General features: G+C 40.5%; 1 protein-coding gene across 1 annotated transcript in view; it reads right to left on the reverse strand.

The window, feature by feature from the left end:
- Positions 1-23,851, reverse strand: part of VAMP7 (vesicle associated membrane protein 7) — a 43,184-nt gene extending 19,333 nt beyond the window's left edge. The window contains exons 1-5 of the mRNA XM_033111029.1: positions 23,697-23,851; positions 16,046-16,200; positions 10,476-10,533; positions 8,428-8,565; positions 6,137-6,227 (exon numbers count right to left, since the gene is read on the reverse strand). Of these exons, the coding sequence (XP_032966920.1) occupies positions 6,137-6,227; positions 8,428-8,565; positions 10,476-10,533; positions 16,046-16,191 (433 nt within the window). The 5' untranslated portion in view covers positions 16,192-16,200; positions 23,697-23,851. The remainder of the gene's footprint in view (positions 1-6,136; positions 6,228-8,427; positions 8,566-10,475; positions 10,534-16,045; positions 16,201-23,696) is intronic.
- Between the last annotated feature and the right edge of the window lie 2,635 nt (positions 23,852-26,486).

Genomic DNA, 26,486 nt, shown 5'->3' on the forward strand with positions numbered 1-26,486 from the left:
TTACTATGAACAATTATATGCCAACAAATTAGATAACCTAGAAGAAATGGACATACAGTTTACCCTTGAACAGCATGGGTGTTAGGGGCACTGACCCCCCCGCCCCGTGCAGTCAAAATTCCATGTATAACTTAAATCAGCCCTCTGCATCCACAGATTCCCAACTGCAGATCAAATACTGTTTTCAATCCACGGCTGGCTGAATCTGTGGATGCAAAACTGGGGGGTACGGAGGGCTGACCGTGTATTTTTTTGGGGGCAAAAAATCCACATCTAGGTTGGACCCGTGCAGTTGAAACCTACGCTGCTCAGGGGTCAACTGAATTCCAAGAAACATACAATCTCCCAAGACTGAATCAGGAAGAAATAGAAACTGAACACTCAAAGACCTCAAATAGCCAAAGCAATCCTGAGAAAACAAAGCCAGAGGCATCACACTTCTTGATTTCAAACTATTACAAAGCTATAGTAATTAAAAACAGCATGGTACTGGCATAAAGACAGACACATGGACCAATGGAAAAGAACATTCAGCCCCCAAATAAAGCCCCACATATACGGTCAACTAAGATTTGACAAGGGAGCCAAGCATACTAACAGGGAAGGGATAGTCTCTTTAACAAATGATGTGGGAAAACTGGATAATCACTCGCAGAAAATTGAAACTGGTCTCCTATACACAGGAGGTCCTCAAATTACATCATTTCATTATAACATTGATGAGAAGGAAAAAACTGATGCCTGGCCAGGGCCCCCATCTGTGTAGAGTTTGCACGTTCTCCCCACGTGTGTGGGTTTTCTCCAGGTACTCTGGTTTCCTCCCATAGCCCAAAGATGTACATGTTAGGTTAACTGGTAAGTGTAAACTCTGTGTGTGTGTGTGTGTGTGTGTGTGTGTGTGTGTGTGTGTGTGTGTGTGTGTGTGTGTGTGTGTGTGTGATGGGATAGCATCTTTTCCAGGGAGGGTGCCCGCCTTGCACCCTGAGCTACCAGGAGAGGTTCTGGCCATCCGCAACCCTGAACTGGAATAAGCAGGTTGGAAAATAATTCTACTTCTTCTTCTTAATCTTTCTTAAATGTAGGTATAGCTCACACTCATTTCAATGTTTAATATTAGAAGTGTTTTGGGTCTTTCTTTAGAAGTTTGGTGATATTTTTGTGACCAGAAATATGCTGTAAGAACTTAACTCTTGTTTATATCAATTAGCCTATGGTCAAACTGGTTTCATTGTATGTCTTTTCACTTAAAGTTACAGTTTCCAAGAACCCATGGATGCCGGTAAGTGAGGGCTTACTGTACACCACTCAAAAAAAAAAATTAACTCAAAATAGATTAAAGACTTAAATGTAAGAACCGAAACCATAAAACGCCTAGAAGAAAACATGGGCAGAAACTCCTTGACATTGCTCTTGGCAATGGTTTTTTAGGATATGACGACCAAAGCACAAGCAACAAAAACAAAAATCAGCAAGTGGGACTATATCAAACTAAAAAGCTCTACACAGCCAAAGAAACAATAAACAAAATGAAAAGGCAGCATACAGGATGGGAGAAAATATTTACAAACCATATATTGGATAAGGGGTTAATATCCAAAACATACAAAGAATTCATACAACTCAGTTACAAAAACCCAATAAGCCAATGAAAAATGGGCAGAATTTTTTCATTGGCTGAATAGACATTTCTCCAAAGATGACCTACAGATGGCCAACAGACATGAAAAGGCAATCAAAGTCATCAGGGAAATGCAAATCCAAAGCACAATGAGATACCACCTCACACCTGTCATGGTGGCTGTCACCAAGAAGACAAGAGCTAACCAGTGCTGGCAAGCACATGGAGAAAGGGAACGCCTTTGCTCTGTTGGTGGAAATGTAAACTGGTTCAGCCAGGATTCTCAAAAAATTAAAAATACAACTACTATATGATCTAGCAATTCCACTTCTGGGTCTATAGCCAAAAGAAATATAAACAGGATTTTGTACAGATAACTGCACTCCCATATTTTTTGTAGCATTATTCACAATAGCCAAGACATGGAAACAACCTGAGCACCCATTAATGGACGAATGGATAAAGAAAATGTGGTGTGTGTGTGTGTGTGTGTGTGTGTGACTGACACAACTACACACACACAAATATTAAGCCACGAGAAAGAAGGAAATCTTGTCATTTGCAACAGCACAGGTGGACCCTGAGAGCACTATGCCTTGTGAGATAAACCAGACAAAGACAAATATTGTCTATTACTTATGTATGGAATCTAAAATTGCTGAACTCATAGAAACAGAATGGAATGGTGGTACCAAGGGAGAAACTGGGGAGGTACTGTTAAAGGGCACAACCTTGCAACAAGACGAGGAATGTGTTCTGGAGATCTAATGCCAGCACAGTGATGACAGCCAAGAGTACAGTATTATAAACTTCAAAACTGCTAAGAGACTACATCTTAAATGTTCTCACCACAGAAGAATAATTTATGTGATGTGATAGATGTCAGCTAAAGCAAAGGTGGTAATCATCTCGCAGTATTATAAATGTGTTAAATCAACACATTATACACCTTCAACTCACAGGATATTGTATGTAAGTTCTATCTCAATAATTTTAAAAAAGGACAAGTGGAGATTTTTAGGCAATGAGCAGAGTGAGGGGGTAGCCACTGGATGGAAAATTACTAAGAGAAGAAAACAAGTATAGGGCAATCTTGCTAAACCAGCCTAAAAGGATCTCCGTAAAGACAGGACAAAGATTTCTACATCAAAGGTAGGGGATTAGGAACTGGATCAGCTATCAAGGGTGATAAGATATCAAGGGTAGGGGATTGACTTAGCAGGATTCTTTGCTAAGACTGGCTTAGGCAGGCAGAGGACAGAGTCCAAGGATGAGGCCTGGTCAAACAGAAGGCTCAGAGGAGCCTGTCCAATGTTTGGTCAAGCAGAAAGTCTTTGTCATGTAAGACTTGTACACTGAACACTACAAAATATTGTTGAAAAAAACTTAAAGAAGACCTAAATAAATGAAAAAGCATCTCGTGTGCATGGATCAGGCGTTTAATATTGTTAAACAGGCAATACCCCCCAAATTGATCTACAGATTCAAAACGATCCCTATCAAAATCCCAGCTACTTTGCCTGCAGAAACTGACAAGCTCACTTTAAAATTCTTATGGAAATGATAGGTACTCAGAACAGCCAAAGCAATCCTAAAAAAGAAGAGCAAAGTTGGAAGACACATACTTCCTGACTTTAAAACTTACTACACATGTAAATAATCATGACAGTGCAGTACTGGCACAAGGACAGACATACAGATTAAATGGCACTGAACTGAGAGTCCAGATAAACCCATACATCTATGAATAACTGATTTTTGATAAGAGTGCTAAGACCATTCATTGGGAAAACAAATATCTCTTCAACAAATGGTACTGGGACAACTGGATGTACACATTTGAGAGAATTAAGTTGGACCCCTTCCTTACTTTATACATAACCATTAATTCAGAATAGATCACAGACCAAATGTTGAGAGCTAAAACTACAAAACTCTGAGAAGAAAACAAAAGAGTAAATCTTTGTGACCTGGCTTAAGCAATGGTCTCTTAAATATGACATCCAAAGAACAAGCAACAGAAGAAAAAAATAAATTGAACTTCATCAAAATTAACCAAAAAGTAGAAACCACCAAAATGTCCATCAACTAATAGATGATAAATCAAACGTATCAATACAATGGAATGTTATTCAGCCGCTACAAGGAATGAAGTACTGATATATGCTACAACATGGACTTCAAAATCATTATGCTGAGTGAAAGAAGCCAAGATACAAAAGGCCACATATTATATGATTCCATTTACATGAAATTTCCAGAATAGGCAAATCTATAGACAGAAAAGAGGTTAATTGTTGCTTAGGTCTGGAGGTGAGGGGGAAAAAAAAGGAGTGAGTGTAAGTGGGTACAGGATTGCTTTTGGGGGTGATAAAAATGTTCTAAAATTGACTGTGGTGATGGTTTCACAATTCTGTGGTTATAGTAAAAACCACTGGCTTGTATACTTTAAATGGGTGAATTGTGTGAGTTGTATCTCAATAAAACTGCTAAAAAAATCAAATCAAAGGGAGATGGTTAGAAACGTTTTTGATTACAGTTTTAATCTGCTGTTTATATTATTCGAAAACTAAGTAAGTCTAAAAGGAGCTGATGAAAGAGGTTCATTTTCTGGAAACATTATGCATCTGCAATGAATAATATTGTAGTAGTTGGCTGCTTCTGCTTTCAGGCAAAATAAAAACGTTTGGAGACCAACAAAAGGGGAAAATAAATATTAGTAGTTTTTTCAATAGGTTCTCTTGTCTGCATCTAAACATAGAATTAAAACTAAAATCAGTAAAAGGAAATCACTTCAAATAGCCAAGAGACATACCTATCAAGAACCACAAAAATGTCTCTGCCTTTTGAGTATTAATCTCGTTCCTGGAAATGAATCTTAAAGTTAAAAAAAAAACATAATAGGCATAAAAACATTTCTATCAGAACTGTTATTAGAACACGATCCTCTAAATCAGCAGGACTGATGCCAAAGAGGGCTTGCTACTGCTTTACCTAAGTCTCTAAGCACACTGTTCAGCCCAACAGGCATTTTCAAGGTCAGACGTTCATGAAGGAAGCAGAGTGCTTACACTCGGAAGCGAGCTCCTTGTGTGGGTGTAAAACAGCACCCTGCGTACCACAGCTCTGAAGAGTCAGTGTCCCAAATAAGGACACAATTGGTAACCTATGACATAACTCAATGAAACACTACATGAGCATAACGTAGCTAACAATTGCTAACAGTCACTCAGCTCTTACTATGTGCCAGGCACGATACAAAGTGCTTTTACATACATTACCTCCTTTACCCTGGTACCCTCAGGTTCCATTACCTCCCTTTTGCACATTAGGAAATAAAGCTCACAGAGGTTAGAGGATTGGTCAAGGGCTAACAGCAAGCAGGAAGTGAAATCAGGACTCAATCTCAGGCATGTCTGCCTCCACAAAACTGAATCTAAACTATGACCACAACTATGTATACATGTGGATAAAAATGGAAAGGAAAGAAAATGGAAATGAGTCTTTAGGATGGTGAGACCAAAAGTACATTTCTAAAAATGTCCTTTCGTAATGTGTAACTGTTCTAATAATAAATATAAAAATAATTCAAATGCTAAATCCAAAATTGTAAGTAAATGGACATTTATGAAATTTGATAATGTCTCAATTAAATATCTTATAAAACAATTACATAATCACTTCTGTTCAATTTTATAAAAGTTATTGTCTGTGAGATATTCATTCCCCTTAGAAGATATATTTAAAGGAGTGGTTCTCAAACTTGAGTATGCGCTGGAATTCTCCAGAAGACTTGTGGAAACAAAGATTGCTGAGCTTCACTCCCAGAGTTTCTGATTCGGTAGGTCTGGGTCGGGGCCTGAAAATCTGCATTTCTAACAGGATGCCAGGAGATGATGCTGCTGCTGCTACTGGCCCTGGGACTACACTTTGAGAACCAGTGCTTTTTAAAAAATTAGCATCATCCTAAATCGAAATACCACTGAATAATTAAAAATAAACTTGATGCATTTCTCTGGATTATTTTAATGTGCTAAACAGGTTCTTGACAAAACACAGGCTGATGAAATTTATATCACAGTTCATACTTTGGAAGGCTATAACAGTGTTTTGGTCCAATTCTTTTTTTCTCTTAATCAAGAGCCACAAACTTTCTAAGGATGTCAAATAGTTATACTTTAAGTATCTAGTAGTGATAACATCAGCCATCTGAGTATCTCTACCCAAAACTGACTAAATGATGGTAAGTTGCTGGACTGTTGTCAGGGTGTCAGAAATTAGTTTTGCTAAGTAAATTAACAAATTATGAATGAAGAACAGTTGTAAGTACTGAAAAGAAACTATTCATACAGTAGACCGTCTCACAGATAAGTCATCTCTACATCTCACCTGACAATTAGCTTCCAACAGTAAGAATAAGGAAGTTCTGTTTCAGCCTCTCTAGAATAATTTGACCCCAATCACGTATACTATTACCATTTTTGCCCACGTGCGTATGGACTATGCCATGAAACATACCTATGTTTCTGACCATGATTCCTTTCAGTTCATCCACTTGGGCTTGAGTCTCCATCACTTTGTCTAGGCCCTTATTCTCAGAGTGATGCTTCTATAAGAAAATAATATTTAACTTATGGTATCCACACATTATTTACAATAGGAAAACAAAAAGACGAGGAATGATGTTGAGAAATGCTATAAAATTATGTCTCTATTGATACGAAAGATATATGTCACTTCATTCAAAAACTGTTACCAGACCTAGCGAAAAATACAGGCAGCACACACAAAAAATGCTGCCATATGAAATGTGTTCCAGTATAAAAATACCACCTTATTTTAAATTAAATAAAGTTAAGTGTATAACAACATATCAAATATACATCTGAGACTCTTGGAGCAGAAGCAGGGGGTGATACGGTCTGTGCTCAGACAAGGAGGAAAGAAGAAAAGATGACTAGAGTTGGGGCAAGAACAGGACAGAGAAAGGGCACCCTCAATTGTTCCCCACTTCTTGGGTATCATGAGGTAGGGGATGGCCCAGCTTCTGAGCATCTGTCCTTGTCTCAGCTGGGATCAGATATGCATCCTATTTTCATTGCCTTCTTATAGGATCTATAAATGTAAAACACTGATGATAGTATGTATTTTGAAATTATCATCCACAGCTAATAATTATGGAGTAATTAATAAAGGATATTCCAGTCACTTCACGGTGCCCAATGCTTCAAGTAGGGGATATTATTTAATCCACCCAAAACCTCTATGATGAAAATGCTATTATTATCTCCATTTATAGATGAGGAAATGGGCACATATTTATTCAGAGGGTCACACACAGAACTGGAGCTAATGACAAACTGGCTAAGTTGAAAGCCTAGTTGCCAGCTGACCCTATTTACTTTGTGTGCTGGTACACTTTTGTTGGTGACGTTTCACATAGTTTCCTGTATATGAATGTTTCCTAGTGAGAAGTATAAAACAAACCAACTGACTGAATAATAAAGATTTATAACTAGGTAAAGAAACTCCGTCTCCAGAGGAATGCATATTTCAAAGTGTAATACTCAAAAATCTAGAGTAAAAAAGAACACTCACAGAAGAAGTGAAAAGGAAAGTATACAATTAAAATAAGCCCTTTTTCTCATTCACAACACAAAGATAGAATTTATGTCTTTGCACTCCAATAGTTTCGTGGACAAAAGGTAAGCATTTCTAAAGGTCTCAACATCATTAGTCATCCGGGAAATGCAAATTAAAACCACAATGAGATTATCACTGCACACCCACTAGGATGACTAAAATTGAAAGGCAGACCATAACAAGTATTGGCAAGGATGCAGAAACACGGACCTGCTGGTAGGAATGTAAGTGGTACAACTACTTTGGAAAAAGTTTGATGATTTATTATAAAATTAAATAATACTCACCATCTGACCCAGCAATTCCATTCCTAGGTATTTACCCAAGAGAAATGAAAACATACGTCCGCATAAAGACTTGTATATGGATGTTCATAACAGTTTTATTCACGATAGGGGAAACTGGAAGCAACTCAAATATCCAGCAACAAGTGAATGGATAAAGAAATTGTGCTATATGCATACAATAATGCTAGGCAAGAAAAGGTACTACTGATTTACAAAACATGGATGGATATCAAAAGCCTTACACTAAGTGAAACAAGCAAGGCACAAAAGAGTGTCTAATGTATGATTCCATTTACAGGAAATTCTAGAAAAGACAAAACTAATTTATAGTGACAGCAAATAGAAATAAAACAGTGATTGCCTGAGGCAGAGCGTTGGGGAAGGAACTTTTATTAGAGTCATGGAGATGTTTTCCATCTTGGAAAGGGTGGTATTTCCCCCGTAGGTGTATACATATGTCAAACTTCACTGAGCTGACAATTAGGTATTCATACAGATTAACAGATTTTCAACTGACTCCTTTGAGCATGTCGAAAATGAAACTTGCCTCATGGGATGCTAGAAGATCAATGACTAGGTTAAGAGGCCATGTGGCACGTTAAGTGGATTCTTGCATTAGATGGGTTGCTTAACTAGATGATCCTTAATGTCCTTCCTAGTCCTGAGATACTCTGACCACTATTAATAGAGAACGTCACCAGTTATTAGCTCTGCCCTAAAATGGCCCCTTTCCATTTTTTTATGAGGGAAACTTTACTATGTTGGCATATAATAACACAATAGGAAAACTACTGCAGGTCAGGGTCCCCTATATTCGTGGTGCTTTGAGGTAATAAAGAAGATATGATTGAAAACACTGTATACTGAAAAAGATCTTACCAGCTGTGCAGCCAAGACACTTGAGAACTCGCTATTCATGGCATATGGAAGTGCTGTCTGTGCTCTTGAACCATATGTAGTCTGGAACCTCTTCTTTATCTCATTCAGAAAATTAAAGGCTCGGGAACGTTCAAAATCCTGAGAGATCAACACAGAGTGTACATTATAAAGTAAACAACGGATGAGATGGATGATTAACAACAACCGTAAGAACAGCTAACATTTACTGAGCAATGATTCCATGAGCAGGAACTAGCACTGACCTCACTTTACAGATAAGGAAACAAAGGTTCTGCAAAGAGAACTAACTTGCCAAAGGTCAGACAACTAGTAAATAAAAGAGCTGAGAGTCCAATCCAAATATGTTTGATTACTGCTCACTGAAGATAACAGAACCAAGGTTAGCTTCTTGAGAGCAGGCTTTGGGGTTTTACCTCCTCTGTATCTTTCACAGGATCTGTTAGATGGCCTAGCACAAGAAGTTTAATAAATCCTTAATAATAGCAGTCTTTCATACAAAGATAATACCACTGACATAAACTCTGAATTTTTTTTCAATAGTGGTGATAAATTTGGAAAGATCGAGTCTGGGCCCAGTTAGCCAAAAAGTGTTTATGTACGTACACACACACACACACACACACACACACACACACACACACAATTATAGCTCGAGAAATACAAGACTCATCTCTGACTGTCCCAAATTTAGTGATATTTCTCATCTACTCCAAGCCCATTCACGTTAGTTATTTCAGATGTAGCTGGATTTTTTGAAAGTAATTTTAGAAAATGCTGTGAAACCAAGAATAAAAATCTCTGTGGTGATCACTGTGGTTGACATTCATCTCCACGTCACCCAAGGTGTTCAGTCTCAGCCAGGGCTTCTTACACTGGGGTCAATGGTCCAAAATCAAGGGGCCCATGTACTTGGATAGAAAAAAAAAACTACATTGTTATTTTCACCAATCCTTAAGTTACATTTCTATTGTGAACATAAGAAACCATAATAGTATTAAAAAGTAGCTGTGACTCTGTCACCAATAGAAATCTTATTTCATCTTGAAATCTTGTTTATACTCATCACCACTTAAAATTATTATTAGTTATTAGACCTATGACTAAATCTTGTTATTTAATGAATTCATAAAGCAGTATATATGTCACTATATCAATTTTTAAAATACTTTAAATACTGCCTTTCAATATACTTGGTTTCGTTTAGTCATGTACTTTACTTTATATTTAAAAACACCGTGGGAGGGGCCCGTGAGTGTCAAAGGGGTCTGTGACACAGTAAAGGTTAAGAACCCTGACCTATGGTAGTCATGCCAATTGCATGCCTCTTGTCAGGGATCAATTTAGAAATAAGTATGTACCCTAGCCCTAGTCAATAACACACTTTGAAAACAGGGGGAGGGGAAGGTGTGCTTCTGGGAAAAGTTTCCTCATTCCTATAGCAAGACATAGTTCCTCTTCTCTGCACAGGAGTAAATAAGCATGTGGCTCCATGCAACCAGGAAGAGGCTGACACTAAGGACAGCAGAGGAGAGAAAGTACCTTGATGACACGGTTAAGTTATTGAGCATCTTGCGCCTGGAACCTACCAATGGGAACTACGGGTTTATGAAGCTGATCATAATGTATTGTGATTTTGTTTGCACAAAGTTCATATACATTAAAAAATTAACTAACTATTGACTGGAGGAATGAAATACTTTAATATTTCAGATAAATACATTTTGAGAGGATTTGATACCAAAGGGTCATAATTCTGAACACCAATTCTCATTACTCAATAGGATAAATGTGTAAGTTACAAGGGGTTAAGCGAAAACGCTACCAAAACTGAGCTGATTTGCACATGCCCAGGTATCAACTTTTCTTGTCACCTGCTGCTCTGTATGATAAATGCAAAGTACAGAAAAAATTTCCAGCTGCGGACAATTACATCTATGTCACCTTTACCTACCACAGATATAGCTGATTAAAAACTGACTCCGTTAACAGCACACAGTTAAACAGCAACATGTCTTCAAGTTACTTACATCATCCGTGATACAAAGGTATACAATCCTATCTTGGCAGATGTAATGAAACAAATAACTGCAGGATAAAAGATATAAAAATTACTGTGATTCTGAGCCATCTCTCTTTCACTTCTATCTTCTGTATATAAGCAACTTCAGGACCAGTAATTACAGATACTGTCTGCCTGTTCTCCCTCTCCCCCTCCCCTGTGCATACCTGTTTCTCTCAAGCCAAACCGATAAGAACGCATGAGAAATTAAAAGCAGCTCTCTACCCTAGCTACACAGTGCAGCAACATGCACAGTACCCATTAAAATGATAGTTACAAAAGCATAATTGGACTCTTAAGGCCTGAACACGAGAGGACACCTTAGGAGGGAGGCAGTGAGACTAACCTCCATGAGCCATATGTTCTTCCTTGCCCTCTCCTAAGATCTCAAAGCAAATGCTTTTTGTTCTACCAAATACTCAACAGCAATATTTATTCGCTGTCTGCTTTGTGTCAGTAGCTGCCTGGGTGCTGAGGATACAAATAAGCCAAATCATCAGTCCCTGTCTTCAGAGATCAGTTGACAGAATTCCAGGGCAGCATGGTAGGATGAGGGGCTGAGGGCAGTACATGGCACTCCGGGGACACAGGAGGTACCTAACAGAGTTTGGTGAAGGGTAACAGGAGAGCGATGTCTAAGGTGAGACCTGAAGGCTAAGTAAGAGATGGCAAGGGGAGGAGTGTGCAAAGTGTTCCGGAGTGAGACCAAGCACCAGGGCCTACAGCACGTAACGGGTTCATGACAGTAAAATTAGGTCACATGACCAGGGGACGGAATGTAAGAACAATAAAGTGACTGCACACATGAAGCTGGAGAAGTGAGCCAACACCAGGTTATACAGGACTTTCAACCCTCCCTGTGCATCAGACTCGGAACAGTGAACAGGCATCAGAGGCCTTCAGCTCTGGGCGAGTGTGATCAGATTTCCAACAGGAAAGGATGCTTTGGTTAGAGTGTGGGGAACTGACTGAAAGGAGAGCCAGACAGGAGACTCCCCTGCAGCAGAGCAGGTAAGAAACAATAAGGGAAATAAACTCAAGTGCTGTGGGCAGTGAAGAAGAGGGCACACAGAAGAAATAGGAGGACAGAACTTGATGACTGGCTGTTGGGAGTGAGGCATGGGGATAATTCAACTCTGCCTCCCACATTTCTACCTGGAGCAAGTGGATAGACAGGAGTACCTGCTGAATTATATGATTCATGTTCGCATGCAGGCTTGACAGGAAGTATGAGGAGGTATGGACACTCAGGCAAACTGTCTTCACTCCTCTAAAAGTTCACATCAATTTCACCAAGGATTTTCACGTGGCCATAGCCAGTGGCTGCCTCTGAAACACTTGGTAGTGTTGACCACTTCCTTCTTCTAGACAGTGTTTTCCCTCCACTATACTACTTGACACCAGGCTCCCCTGCTTTATGCTTCTCTGTTGATGTTTTCCAGCTTCCTCAGGCCCCAGCTTTTCTCACACGCACTCCCTGGAGGGTGGCATCCACTTTCATGTTTTGTGGTTGATGTCCGTTTTCAGCTACCACAATTACGATGACGATTTCTAAATCTATATCTGACCTATCTCCTGAGCTCCAGGCCCACATATGCTGTCTACTAGACATATCCAACCAGATGTACCACAGACAACTTAAACACAACATGTCCAAGATGGAAACCATCCTTTTCACTACAAAATTTATTTCTCCTTAACCACACTTGGGAATAACTTGGTGCAACGACAACAAAAGGTAACAGGGACAGTCCCTGCCATCGAGGAGCCTACAGTCAGGGAACAGAGACAAAAAATAAAGATTGCAATTATAATACAGTCTGGTAAGTGCTACAATAAGAACAAACCCAGGATTCTAGGCAGACACACAAAAAGAGGGCACCTGGCCCAGTTTTGGAGTCAGGGGTTTCTAGGAGAGGAAACATCTAAGCTTAAGAAGACAGAGTCAGATTTTTTAAAACACAAACATATTCCAGTAAAAGGTAATAGCCATTGCAAAGGGTAGGAAGAAACAAGCCAGCATTGAGATGCAAATAGCTAAGTATGGTTGAGAACAAAACTGAGGGCTGAAGTAGTGACAGATGAGGCCAGAGAAGGGAGCAGGGCCAGATCTTGAAGAATCTTCCAACTCCTGTTAAGAAATTTTAGCCCGACGGCAAGGAGTACCTGCTGAAGGAGGGGACAGGAACAGAAGTGCCCTTTTAGAAGAATTAAAGAATTAAGAAAGTACTTCATTTGAGACCTGTAAAATGAGCAATAATTTACCAGGGGGCCTAGGAGGGGAAGGAAATTCCAAGATGCAAAAGCCTAAAAGAAATATACTAAAGCTTGAAATAACACTCGTAGGTCAGGGGACGGCAAGGAGTCCTACAAAGATAAGGTAGAAAGGTCAGGAATGGACCAAACTGCAAAGGTCAAGTGTGGGCTTTATTCTAAAAGCACTGGGCTTTAAGCAAGGACGTGTAATCACTGAAATGTGGAAAACAGATTTAAGGAGGGAGCAGAAAAAAACAGTCACGAGGAGGCCATTAGAAATGAGAAATAATAAAGGTCTGAACTAACACTGTGACAAATGGGGACAGAAGAGAGGGGATGGATTAAGTACCCCCTGTGGGAGAAGCAAGGGTTTGGTGACAAGTCAGAAATGATTCCAAAGTTCCAGGCTCAGCCAAGTGAATGGCTGGTGATGTCACCAAAGAAGAAAGGAACAGCAAGCAGAAGAGCAGATTCCAGGGTAGAAATGATTGTCTTACGGTAAAATGAACATTTTTCTTTTGGTATACAGCAATAACAGATATTTTTGACTGGGGTGATAGAATATGATTATAGGAGAGACCAAGGCAGAAGGTTAAAAGGAAAGAAAACAACTCGGTGATGGAGCCTCACTCCAGAAGATACTAGGCTGAACTGGATCAGGACGCAGGTAGAGACGCACGGCAGTCAGAGAGCGCAGCCTTCTTACACTATTAATAAAACTACATTTTCAGTGGATTCCATATTCTGGCTTCCCTTGGAGCTAGCTATGGCTATGTGACTATGTGGCTGATGAAACATGAGTGGCAGGTACATGCCCTACTTCCCGGTCTTGCCTCAAAAGGACTGCACGTGCTGTCTCTGGGCATTTTCCTGGGAACTGACTAGAAACACAGATAGTAAGCCCGATAAGTTTCTGAAGAAACTATAAAGCCATACTGACAAGAAGCTGGGAGTATTTAACCCCGAAGGGCAACCTGCAGGCCAGTAAACCATCCCAGCAAGCAGCAGGCAACAAGACCATGCAGTTCCCACACATGACAACTCTCTAACACCCAGTCAATGTGGCCAGAGAGGATAACAGAGCAGGAAGAGCCTCCTGGAGAACCAGACCAGGAGTCACGGAAGAAAGACAAGGGATCCTCTCATAAAGCAGGGCCCTAACCACTGCCGGGGCACAACACGAGGTCTGTGCAATGGCGGTGAAGCACAGATTTTAACGTTGCTAGGCCGCAGAGGCCTCTACATGTTTCTCGTTCCTCCCTTCGTAAGTTGGAGTTTGTAGCTTCCACTGCAGTGCTGCTGTTCTTATTTCACCGTTGTCCACTGGGTGGGGCTGGGGGAGCAGGGGAACACATGGCTTGTCGTTCCGGTTAAGGTCAGTGGGCTACAGGAGCCATCCGTGCGTCACCCTCTCTCGGGACTTGGAGCTGGGCACAGTGACCAGATGAGTCTTTGGGGCCACCTCCTGCAGGGAGGAGGAGTGTTCTATGTTGGGGAAGAAGAGTGCACCCAGATATGTGGGGGGCTGGGAAGAGTAGACTGAGATAGTAAGTTGCCTCCTGATATCCCGTAACTTCTTCCAGAGTAACAGACTTTGAGCTGAGCATATGGCTGCACAGCTAGAAATAACAAATCCTAGCCTCCCTTCCTAGATTAGCTACATAACTGCACAGCAAACAGTCAAATGTAAGTAGAAGCTCCTGAAGAGTAACATGTCAGGCCACCAAGCTACCACAGGGAGGCAACACGAACTGAAGGGGCTGCCATGACCAGAGTTGGAAAGCACTAATTAAACATGGCTGAGCTGCCCCACCAGCCCCAAAGTACTCACCTGTGGGCTATCTCATTTCAGTCAACAATGTACTTTGGGGTGTCTCTCTTATAGTGGCTTAGGCTACATCCTAGGCTACAGGACTTAGTCCTGGAAAGCAGTAAGGACCTCCTTCTGATGTAAGAACTAAGAAAATTAGGATGGCTTAAGCAACCAAAGTTTCTTAAGTACTGATGAGGCAGGTTGACGTACCTGTTATCTGATTACTAAGATTTCCCATCTACACCCTCTCCAACCCATTCTCCAAGCAGCCACCAGCATGGTCTTTCTAAAGCAAAAGCTGACCACGTCAACCCCAGCTCAAAACCTTCAGTGCCTTCCCACTGCCCATAGGGTCAAGTCCAATCTGTTACATGACCTGTAAGACCCTACGCGGCTTCTCGTCTACCCATCTCTCTAGCTCTATTTTCACCGCACTGGGCACTAGTCACAGAAACCCACCTGCCTCCCTAAACGTGCCCTTGATCTCCTCTCTCCACACTTCTCTAGTACTGTGTTTCCCCGAAAATAAGACCTCGTTGGACCATCAGCTCGAATGCGTCTTTTGGAGCAAAAATTAATACAAGACCTGGTATTATATTATATTGTATTATATTATACCAGGTCTTATATTAAAGTAAGACCGGGTCTTATATTAATTTTTGCTCCAAAAGACACATTAGAACTGATGGTTCAACGAGGTCTTATTTTTGGGGAAACATGGTAGCTGTTCCCTCTACCTGGAATGCCACCTCCCTCACCACTACCACACCCTCTACTACAATTGTCCATGGATTTGACTGTCTCCTTCATTAAACTATAACCTCTAGGAGGGCAACTACTGCTTAAAGTCTTGTAGCCCCAATACCAGGCAAAGTGCTCGGCAATAGTCAACTGCTCAGTAAATATTTACTAAAAGAATGGAGAGGGCAGCCGGAAGTCTCAGTTGGTTAGAGCGTGAGCTCTTAACAAGGTTGCTGGTTCAATTCCCACATGGGATGGTGGGCTGCACCCCCGGCAACCAGACTGAAAACAGCGACTGGACTTGGAGCTGAGCTGCGCCCTTCACAACTAGATTGAAGGACAATGACTTGCAGCTGATGGGCCCTGGAGAAACACACTGTTCCCCAATATTCCCCAATATAATTTAAAAACAAAAGAATGAAGAAAGGAATACTATATATCTTATCTATATCAACATTCACATATCTTAGAGGGCAAGTCATTTTTACATCTAGCATTCCCATTATCTTTCTTTAAAATATTAACATCACTTCAATGATATAATAAAATAATTACAAGTTAAATTTCTAATTAATACAACTAGACACTTTCTAAGATGGTAGAGGTTACTGTCGTGTCAGCTTATTCAAATTATCTACCAAGAATTTTGTTTAGTAGTTTTCCACTGTCCTGATTATAATACTAGAATTGACTTCTTTCACCCTCTACCCATGCAGAGCAGAACTCACTTGCCGTGTGAATACGTTAGTTTGTTATTTTCAGAAGGTATCTTAGCCAGAATCTGCTCTGTCACTTCCAGGAAGTTTCCTCCACACCAAGCATGTTTGGCAAGGATAGTGGTTCCCCTGGCAACAACAGCAAAAAGAATGGCCATGGCTTCAATCTATCAAAAGGAAAAAAAGACATATGAGACTTAGAATATTTCTTTAACATGATCTTTCAGAAGTAACTTACTATCATTTACCAACATCTACCTGGAGACAGTCTTGATGAGGCACTAACTGTAATATCAAATGTAACAAAATTTAACAATATCACAGTCTTGTACAAGCTTTCAACCTAAATCATGCTGATATGCATACATATATAGAGACATATCAAATATGTACCTGTGTATTTATGTGTGTACATGTAATTATGTGACACACACACACACACAAATACATTACATTGATAAATAGGTTGCATTTATAAATTAGACAGCACAAACTCATTTCACCCTTTGGAAAGCAATGACCACAGATAGCAAAGGGACATAAAGATGTCTTCATCCTTTAATGCAGTAATCCCATCATGAAAATTTATCATAGGGAAATAGTTACAGAAGTTAGCCTCTAGGTTCATAAAGATACCTATTAACAATAATAATAACCCATATTCATTAAGTGCTTACTTACTATGTGTCAGGCACCATTTTAAGCATTTTACAATTATCACCTCGTTTAATCCACACATCAGTGAAAGCACACACTATCATGATACTTATATTAAAATGAAGAAACTGAAGTATAGATGACTTACATAATCTGTCCCAAATTACAGAGCTAGTAAGCGGTAAGAGTTGGGATTCAAACCCACAATCTCATCCCTGTGTGTATAGTGCCTCTACTAGAAAGGCATTATCCATATTATAGAAACAAAGTGAAAATGACCCAAACCTTCCACAAGAGAGAAATGCTTCTATAGATTATGGTAAGATCCTTCATAAGCAAAACATTTCTAAAACAATGGAACATGAGGTTAAGTTTCTTTTTCTCTTGTTTATGGATCTGTACTATTTTTTCCCCAACAGAACAGCCCAGTTTGTCTTATCTAATAGTATAAACATAAAAAGAGATGAGAGAATGCCTTCCTATTCTTCAACTAACTCTTCAACCTAATGTTATTTGTTAGTATGTTCAGTTTCATCCAATAAGCCAGTGGTTCTCTAACTGTAGTGTGAATGAGGTGTCTTAGGTGGCAGAGTTGAGAGTCACTTGCTAAAAATTCATATTGTTGGCATCATGCCCTGAAATTCTTACTCGGTAGACCTGAGGCGGGGCCCCGAGCTATGACAAGCCTGCTGGCTGCAGGTGACCCGCACAGCCATATTTTGTGAAACTCAGCAACAGATGATAAAGTGCTTGAGGTCAGGGAACCACCAATCCCTTCGGGGAATCCCAGCATGGAAGGATAGCACACAGCAGAAGTGCCCATCTGTCTCGTGAACTGAACTCCTCTCAGGGTCTCTTCTTCGTACCACTCTCTAAATGAGGGTGTTCCCCAGAGTTATGTCCTCAGCCATCTTCTTTCTGGATTTCTCCTTACTCATACGTAGCAAGTTATAATTTCCAAATCACTTTCCATACATTATGTCTCTTGATCCTAAAAGTCTCAACTGACCCTGTAACATGCTCCCAGTATGGCTCCATTTCTTAAAATCATAATCTATACTCTCTCTCTCTGCTTCTCTACCTCCTTTTAACACCTCAACTTACTGTAATCTGGCTTTTGTTCTCAACAGTCCATGAAACCATGCTTGCCAAGATCACCAACGGCCTCTATGTTGCAAAATTCAGTGGTAACTTCTCCATTCTCACTCTACTAGACCTCCCAGAACAGTCAGCATCGCTGACTAACCCTCCTTCTTGAAACACTCCTACATATCTGGCTTCTCCTTCTGTCTTCTTGCTGAGCCCGCCTCCTCCAGTTTACCTCTCAATGTTGAATTTCCACAGGGACTGGTTCTGCACTCTTATCTCTAGATGAGCTCATCTAGATTTGCCATTTTAAACGGATTTATTTGCTGAAGACACACTGCATGCAAAAGAAAAACAAAACAAGAGCAGAGCACACCAAAATTGAGGGAAAACCAAAGACAAAACCCAAGGTGCAACAAACAGTTGAGGGAAAGATGGAGGAATAGGGACCCGCAAACTGGGAACAGGAGAGGAAAGCCAGAAGAGTGTGGTGGCCTGGAAGCCAAAGGGAGAGAATGCTTCGAGAAGGAACAAGTGTCAGCTCCTAACTGTGTTCACTGATGCACAGTAAGATGACTGTAAAACAGTCACTGAAATTTTATAAGGAAGTAGGTCATTGCTTAGGGTCAAAGAGACATGCGGTGGAGTGGAACAAAAACACAGAGAAACAGAAGCGCAAAATCATATGGTTCCTGACACAGAGAGATGAAAAAGCAGCAGCCTCAGTCCCTCAGCAGCTTCAAGAAGAAAACTGAGTTTGGCCACAATACAAAAACATCTAGTGTCCTAGTAGACCATAAGTTCATTATGAACTGACATGAGGTAATTGCTTAAAATGCTTATGTAATCTTAAATTACATTAAGAAACAGGGTATCTTGATCTCTTTAAGTACTATTGCCATTATACTCTGTGGGGTTAGAACACAAGTGGAATACTGAGTTCATTTGTGGGTATAGCATTTCAAGATTGCACAAAAGGGCAACAGTATGGGTGAGAGACCTGGAGAGTGTGTCATTTGAAGAATGGCTAGAGGAACTAGAAATATTTAACATGAAAAAGAGAAGGCTTAGGGGGAATGTGATGGCAGTCTTCAAGTTTATATAAAGTACAGTTACCTGGAACAGGGAGTGCATTATTCAGAATATAACTAGTAACAATGGATATAAGTTATAGGGAAGCAGTGTTTTGTTCAATAAAAGCAGGCCCCAATTTTAAAATGTCTGACTGTTAAACATCGGGCACATAACAACAGAAACTTTCCTTTCAGATATCACTAATAGGAGTTTCTTACTCTCTCCTATACTGCTAACAGCCCCACCTATAACGTCTCATGCGCCCCCATTGTAACTCTGTTGCAATAGAATCTGTAATATCTTGAGTATCGGAATAATAGAAACAACTGTGGTAGCAATATTTAAGTTGGTGCAAAAGTAAATGAGGTTTAAAAGGTTAAAGATAATTGCAAAAACCGCAATTACTTTTGCACCAACCTAATACCGTATTTCCCTGAAAATAAGACCTAGCTGGACCATCAGCTCTCATGCGTCTTTTGGAGCAAAAATTAATATAAGACCCGGTCTTATTTTACTATTAGACTAGGTATAATATAATATAATAAATACCGGGTCTTATATAATTTAATATAATAAAATATAATGTAAGACCGGGTCTTATATTAATTTTTGCTTCAAAAGACACATTAGAACTGACGGTCCGGCTAGGTCTTATTTTCGGGGAAACATGGTAATACTTCATTTGAAGCCAGAAAACCTAGCTCTCCTAATTATTACCAGGATGTGAACATCTAGTAAACCAGAGTGCTATATAAATATAATACTCAAGAAGAAAAAAAAAAAGCCAGAGAAAAGAGGGGGGGAAAGCTAATGGAATGTAAAGGAAAGCCCTTCTCGACACTGCCCTTCCCTGTTCTCTTATCACTCCTTGCTGTCCCAGAGCCATCATCCCCATTCTACTTCATTCTGCTAAGAATCCTGTATGAGTTTTCTGTAGCTGCCATAAAAAAGTGCCAAAAGCTGCAAGGCTTAAAACAACAGAAATTTATTGTCTCATAGTTCTGGAGGCCAGAAGCCTGAAATCCAGATGTTGGCAGGGCCGTGTTCCCTCTGAAATCTGTTGGGGAGAATCCTTCCTTGTCTCTTCCTAGCTTCTGCTGGTTTGCTGGCCACCCATGGAGGTCCTCGGCCTCCAGCTGAAGCACTTCAGTCTCTGCCCCCATAGTCACGTGGTGTTCTCCATGTGTGTCCAGGTCTTCACATGGCACTTTCTGTGTCTTTTCTTCTTACAGGGACACCTATTCCAGTATGACCTTATTTTAACTTACATCTTAATTACTACATCTGCAAAGACCCTATTTCCAAATGTGGTCACATTCACAGGTACCAGGAGTCAGGATATAACGTATCTTTTTTGAGGACACAATAAACTCCCATCTTAGAAACTAACTGTTCTTCCCAAATCACTGCTACTCTTCCTCTCCACATACCCACCTCACCCCAACCTGCCTCCCTCTCCTCTCCAAAACCTCTACCCCATCTCTTTCCTTACTCATTTAAGAGCCCTTACAGCAGTGGGCCAGACAGTAATTCCAACAGCTTGGAGTTAGAAAGCCGTTTCTATTGCCTAGAAGGTTCCAAAGAAAGGACATTTTTGTTCCAGTTGCTGGGATTCCAGAAAAAGATATACTGTGGGGGAACCCAAATGAGAATTCTGGATGTAGTTTCGTTTTTTTTCTTTCTTTCTTTTTTGTAAGTATTATGGAAGATTTTTATTTTTTAAATTAAAATTCATTGGGGTGGCTTTTTTTCTTATAGAGGAATTATTATAAATTGTGGTGAAGCTCTTTAAGTCCATCAAATTAAGGTAAAGTAAGATGCTACTGGTTGGCATAACAACCGAAATGTCATAAATAACATTGTATACAGAGGAAATTGCATCCAGAGTGTCAAACAATAATCTTACAAAGAAACCTTTGGAATATATCCATTTGTGAGTAAGGGACTGCCTGTTTTTAAAAAACTGCTAACCAAATAGCACAACAATGATGCAAATACCTCTTGGGTGGAGGCATCTTCCAGTGGAGGTTGGAGAGTTTCAGGGAACTGATTGGGGGGAAAAGGCCAAGTCAGTGTTTCTCACACTCAAGTCCGTGTTCTGAGAAATGTTTAAATTCTATAGTTTTATTTTGGGAAAATTAAAAAAAATGTATATGAATATTCTAGATCATCCACACGTATATCTTATAAATGAGAGATGGCACACAATTCAGTGTTCATTTGCATTAGGAAGGCATAGGCAGCAAGAAATTCCCTAAAATGACAATGCTTAATTTTTAATGTCTTAGAAGCATGTCTGGCTGCTCTTACGTTGGCACATTCTAAAATCATAATGACAGTCATGAGTTAAGCACTCTTGTATTCCTGTTGTTTTTAAATCGGTTATAAAGATAAAATTTATCTTTTGCAGTAATAATTTACAATTGAAATATATCTGCATGGAACAAAACTTTTAAGAACTGAGAAGTTTATCTGCTATTCTGAAAATGACAGTGAGGCAGAATAACATGAACCATACATTATCTCAGGCTAAGGAGAAAATGATACTCAAAGATGTGTTTGTACCAAGAGGAAACCAAATGATACCATAATGTGCTATATGAATAAAGGTTGTGCAACTGTTCAAACAGAAAAAAGTGGAAGAATCAACTCATTGCATAGCACATGGCAATAGTCAATGCAAAATAAAAAGCAAGCATCCTGTATCATCACTTATATTATTGCAAGGGGATGTATTATGCTAATCCTTGCAAGAGTTGATTAGCAGAATGTTTCATAGGAACACAATGAATACTAAATTTTTCCCACCCTTGTTATCATGGGACATACTATTAAATTGGCCCACTGAATGAAATGGGGGCCTGGCACGCAAGGTGCTCAGGAAAGAGATGGGAACTCGTTTTAGGAGGGAGCTAAGGAACAAGAGAAGACACAGACATGAGAACAAGCTAGAGAAGGTAAATAAACTAGCCTGATGAAATGGAATGGTCCACATTTGGTGAATGACAAGGTTTAGGGATAAATCTAATGGCCTTATATAAAGAAGGCCTCGTACAAATTAAGTGATTTGGATTGGATCAAGTAGTTTTTCTCTTTCAGTTCAACACACATGTTCTGAGGGTTTACTATGTGGCAGTCATTATAGTAGACACTGGAGACATGAAGAGCAGTGAAAAAAGACCTCTACATTCAAGGGAGTTATATACAATGGGGAAGACAGACACAAACAAATAAATGCAATAAAGCTTAATGAGTGAATAATCTAACAATGTACACAATTGTTCGGGAGATTTCTTAAAGTTCTGTGATAATCTCACCTTGAATGAAGAAAAAAGAATGCAGGTGAGAGCCTATGTATTAGGAATTTTCTCAATGTACTGTTACAACTATTTCTCCTTGGAAGAGAGTTCAAAGTGTCTATTTTATCCTCACTAGGTTCCCAGTGCCCAGCAGTGCCTGGCATATACCATTCCCTCAAATATTTGTTGAATAAATGAATGAACAGTATGTTTTGGTTTTATATATACTATAAATGACAGATAACTTTATATTCAGTAGGACCTGGCAAGAAAAATATTTTGATTACCAACTATCTCCCTAAGTAAGATAAAACAGTTGAGCTGAGAATAATCCAACCCCCAACTCTTCTGTCTGGGTCTTAGGAGGAACTAAGCCAACGACAGATAAACCACCAATTCTGATGTAATAACGCTGGGGGAGACAGAAGAATGAAGAACAAACATTGATATGACAGAAGAAAAGACGGGTATTTATGAAAAGCCTTAAGTCTGGTCACAGATCAAGACTATTCTTGTTGGTATTAGAAATATTCTTTTTGGGTGATGCTCTGAGCCCCAACCCAATTCCTCTGACTTTTTCAGGATAGGAGCCTACTCTGTCAAGTCAACCACCTGTGTTATTTTACATTCACCACCACCACCACCACATTACACGATCTTGATTACTCCTGTTTGCTCCCACACATAAACATGTAAGCTACTGAGAGTAGTGATCTCCTATGTCTTGTTTCCAGCTATATCCCTTGCGCTTAGAAGAATGTCTAGCATATATTACCTGTTCAGTAAATATCTATTAAACATATAAGTGGGTATGCTCTCAACCACAGCCATTCAAAGGCAGAGAATGTCCCAAACATGACAGTATCCTCTGGGATCAAGGGTGGGACAATGGAGGTACAGATAGTTGAGAGCAATGAATAAGACAGAAAAGGATTTGATAACTGATTGTGGGGATTATGGGAAAGGGAGATGTAAAGCATGTCCCAAAGAATCTATTACATGGTCAGAGTTGGCCAATAATAACAATGACGCCATACAGGTCTAACGCAGAAAACATATCTGGGCGGAGATAAAAGTTCCTATCACAACTGAGGTAGAAGAATGTCAACACTGGGTGGTAGAGAAAGGGCACGCAAAGGACTAGAAACCCACGTGGGAGCTCAGAAAGAGGAGATGAAGTAGAAAGTGACGTCATCGAAACAAGGGCGTAGCGAGGAGTTCTCAGAAGGCTGAAGAGATGTCAAGAGATTCAAATGCTATAGAGAGGTCTTGTAGAACGCGAGCTGAGGGAAAGTTAACATTTTTTTCCCTTCTGTAACAACTTAAGTGACGCATTCTGACACTCTTTAAGTCGAGGCCATTTCAGTGGCATAAAACGCACTTCGCCAAAACTGGACCTGTCTGACATTTCGAACTGTCGACACCAGAGAAGTACGTCACCCTTGCGCTGCCTCCTCCTCCCACCCCAGTACGTTCAGATCGACACCTCTGCTCTCCCACCGCCGTCATTTCCCTGCCTTCCGCTGAGCGCGCCCCGCTTCATTTACCTGTCCGGGCACCCTCTCAGAGGGCGCGGGCTCGGGACTGAGGGGCGCGGGTCAGCGCGGCGTCGCCGACCGCCCGCTCCCAGAGACGGTAGGGACCGGACGCCGCCAGCTTCCGGGTATAGAGCCCCGCCCGCGCGCGGCCTCCTGGGAATGTGCGCACTCCTCCAATGGCTGCGGGCGGAGGGGCGAGGCCTGAGCGTTCCCAGCCACCGTACTTCCCAGGAGCCGCACTGCATTCTGGGAGTGGTAGTTTCGACTGTCATACGCGGAGGCTGTCACACGTTCGTTCAACTCTTGTAAACAACGGCAAGCACTGTTCCTCCGGGAAAACAAGAGGATACAGGGCCACAAAGAATTGGCCAGCACTGAGTCGGCGGGATAAATGAAGAGTCGATCTTGTCCCACCATCTCCCCGCTTAGTCTCAGCAGGTTACGTCGCCTACTTCACAGACAAAATAGAATTCGTCTGACAGGAACTCCCTGTACTTCCGCCACGAAAATTTCTAACCTCCTTGGACCCCTCACAGTCTTTTCTCTCATTCTTTTGCAGCAGCAGTAGCAACAACAACAACTACTAGTACTTTGATCTAAGTTCCTCTAGCTGCTTTGCATCACTATTCCCTCCTACCAACTCTGAGGCTAGCTCCACTGATGAACGCTTCTGTCTCCCGACACTTCTTACTCGCTCTTTATTGTCAACATTTAAAGATTGTCAGAGTTTCTCTCTTCTAAAACATTCCAGAGTTACCTTTCTCAACCCTACACGCCCCCCCAAAAAAAAACACTCACCACAACAGACTTAATCTTGTGGTCTTCCTCCCACCTCTCCTTTCCAGTCAAAATTCTCAACATAGTTGCTAAAATAAATAGGCACTCTTAAACTATTACCATACTTCAATTATGTCAATTTTACATTGATTGTTTCCTCCTCCTTGAAACCTTCTCTTAGTTCGAGCCACTTTAACAAAATACCATAGTCTGGATGGCTTAAACAACAGAAATTTATTTTTCACAGTTCTGGATGTTGGGAACTTTCAGACCAGGGTGCCAGTATGGTCGGGTTCTGGTGAGGACCTGTTTCCTGGCTCACAGACTGCTGCATTCTTGCTGAATTCTCACAAGATGGAAAGACGTCATCTCTTTCATATCTTTTTTAAGGGCACTCATCCCATTCATGAAGGCTCCACCCTCATGACCTAATCACCTCCCAAAGGACCCACCTCCTAACACCATCACTTGAGGAGGGCTCAGATACATTTGGGCGGGGAGCACAAACATTCACTTCATAGGAGCCTCTAGTCTCTTAGCTCTTTCTAAGATGTTTCACTCTTCCTGGTTCCCCTCTCACTTATGTGACACATCCTCATTTTCCTTTGAAATAAATTTATGTTTCATAGGACTCTGCCCTAGACTCTCTTTTTTTTCTTACTCTTCACACTTTTCTTGGGTGATCTTAACCATTACCATTGCTTTGGTTGTCATCAGTATGCTGATTGCAAGGCCAGACAGGACTCCTATAACCCAGACCTAAATATCTCACGACAGCTGGGCATCTCTTTCAGACACCTAAAGCTTAACGTAGTACTCACTTGGCCTAATACATTTCTACTCTCTTCTCTCCCATAACCTGCTCCTCCTTCTGTAATACCATCTTGGTGACTGGCACTGATTATGAGGCACTATACACAGGGTTCTACTCTAATGCATACAGGATATACTATCCTTTAGTTGTTATCAGTTCTGGGTGGGCTATACCGTGTTTCACTGAAAATAAGACCTAACTGGAAAATAAGCCCTAGCATGATTTTTCAGGATGACATCCCCTGAATATAAGCCCTAATGCATCTTTTGGAGCAAAAATTAATGTAAGACGCGATCTTATTTTCAGGGAAACATGGTAGAGATCAAGTACATTCAGGAAATCGTGAACAAAATGATCTGGGCACTAGCAATCAAAATTAATGTCTCTGTACCTATTGTATCTCCTTCATCATCCCCCCTTTGTCACTTGATATTGTCTCTAAAACAAAACCTGATCACTTCAAAATCCTACTTAAAATCTTCATTGGCTCCCCATTATGTAGAGGATACATTCTAAGATTCAAGGCTCTCCATGAACTGATCCCTCTCTACCTTCCCTGCTTCATATTCTGCTTCTCTCACCAACACACCCTGTGTTAAAGCCTGCTCCTCTATGGTAGTATTCACTCATCCATGCATTAATTGCTTCAGGAAATGTGTACTAAGTGCCTACTGGATACTGGAGATATAATAGTAAACAAGACAGACAATGTCCTTGCATACATGGAGTTAGCACTTCAATAATATACTCTTTCACACCTCAGTGCCTTTGCACATGCTGTCCATTGTCTAAATCTTATTTATTCTTCAAGACCTGTCTCAAATAGCATCTCTTCATTTTTGAGCAAAGTATATGCTTCTTTTTTTTTAAATTTTATCCACCCTCTGCAAAGCTTTGCTTTACATATTAATTTATTTTTATTTAATACCTATACTTTGAGAGGCAGCATAGTATCTTAGAAAGAGAAATGAGTTTGGGAGCCTAAATCACCCCATATTCTCTCCTAAAGTAATATCTGTGCTCCAAAATTTGAATCTCTAGCCTAAGCCATTATATTGGGAAGTCAAAGAAGGTCTCTCTAAGGCAGTAACACTTAAGCTGAAACCTGAATGTCAAGGAGGAGTCGGCCACAAGAATATGAGAGGAAACAGAAATAAAGCCAGAGCGACTGATGGTAGCAGAAATAAGGGGAGAGTGGTAGGAGAGAA

This window comes from Rhinolophus ferrumequinum, chromosome X (genome assembly GCF_004115265.2).
Source record: "Rhinolophus ferrumequinum isolate MPI-CBG mRhiFer1 chromosome X, mRhiFer1_v1.p, whole genome shotgun sequence".
NCBI lineage: Eukaryota > Metazoa > Chordata > Mammalia > Chiroptera > Rhinolophidae > Rhinolophus > Rhinolophus ferrumequinum.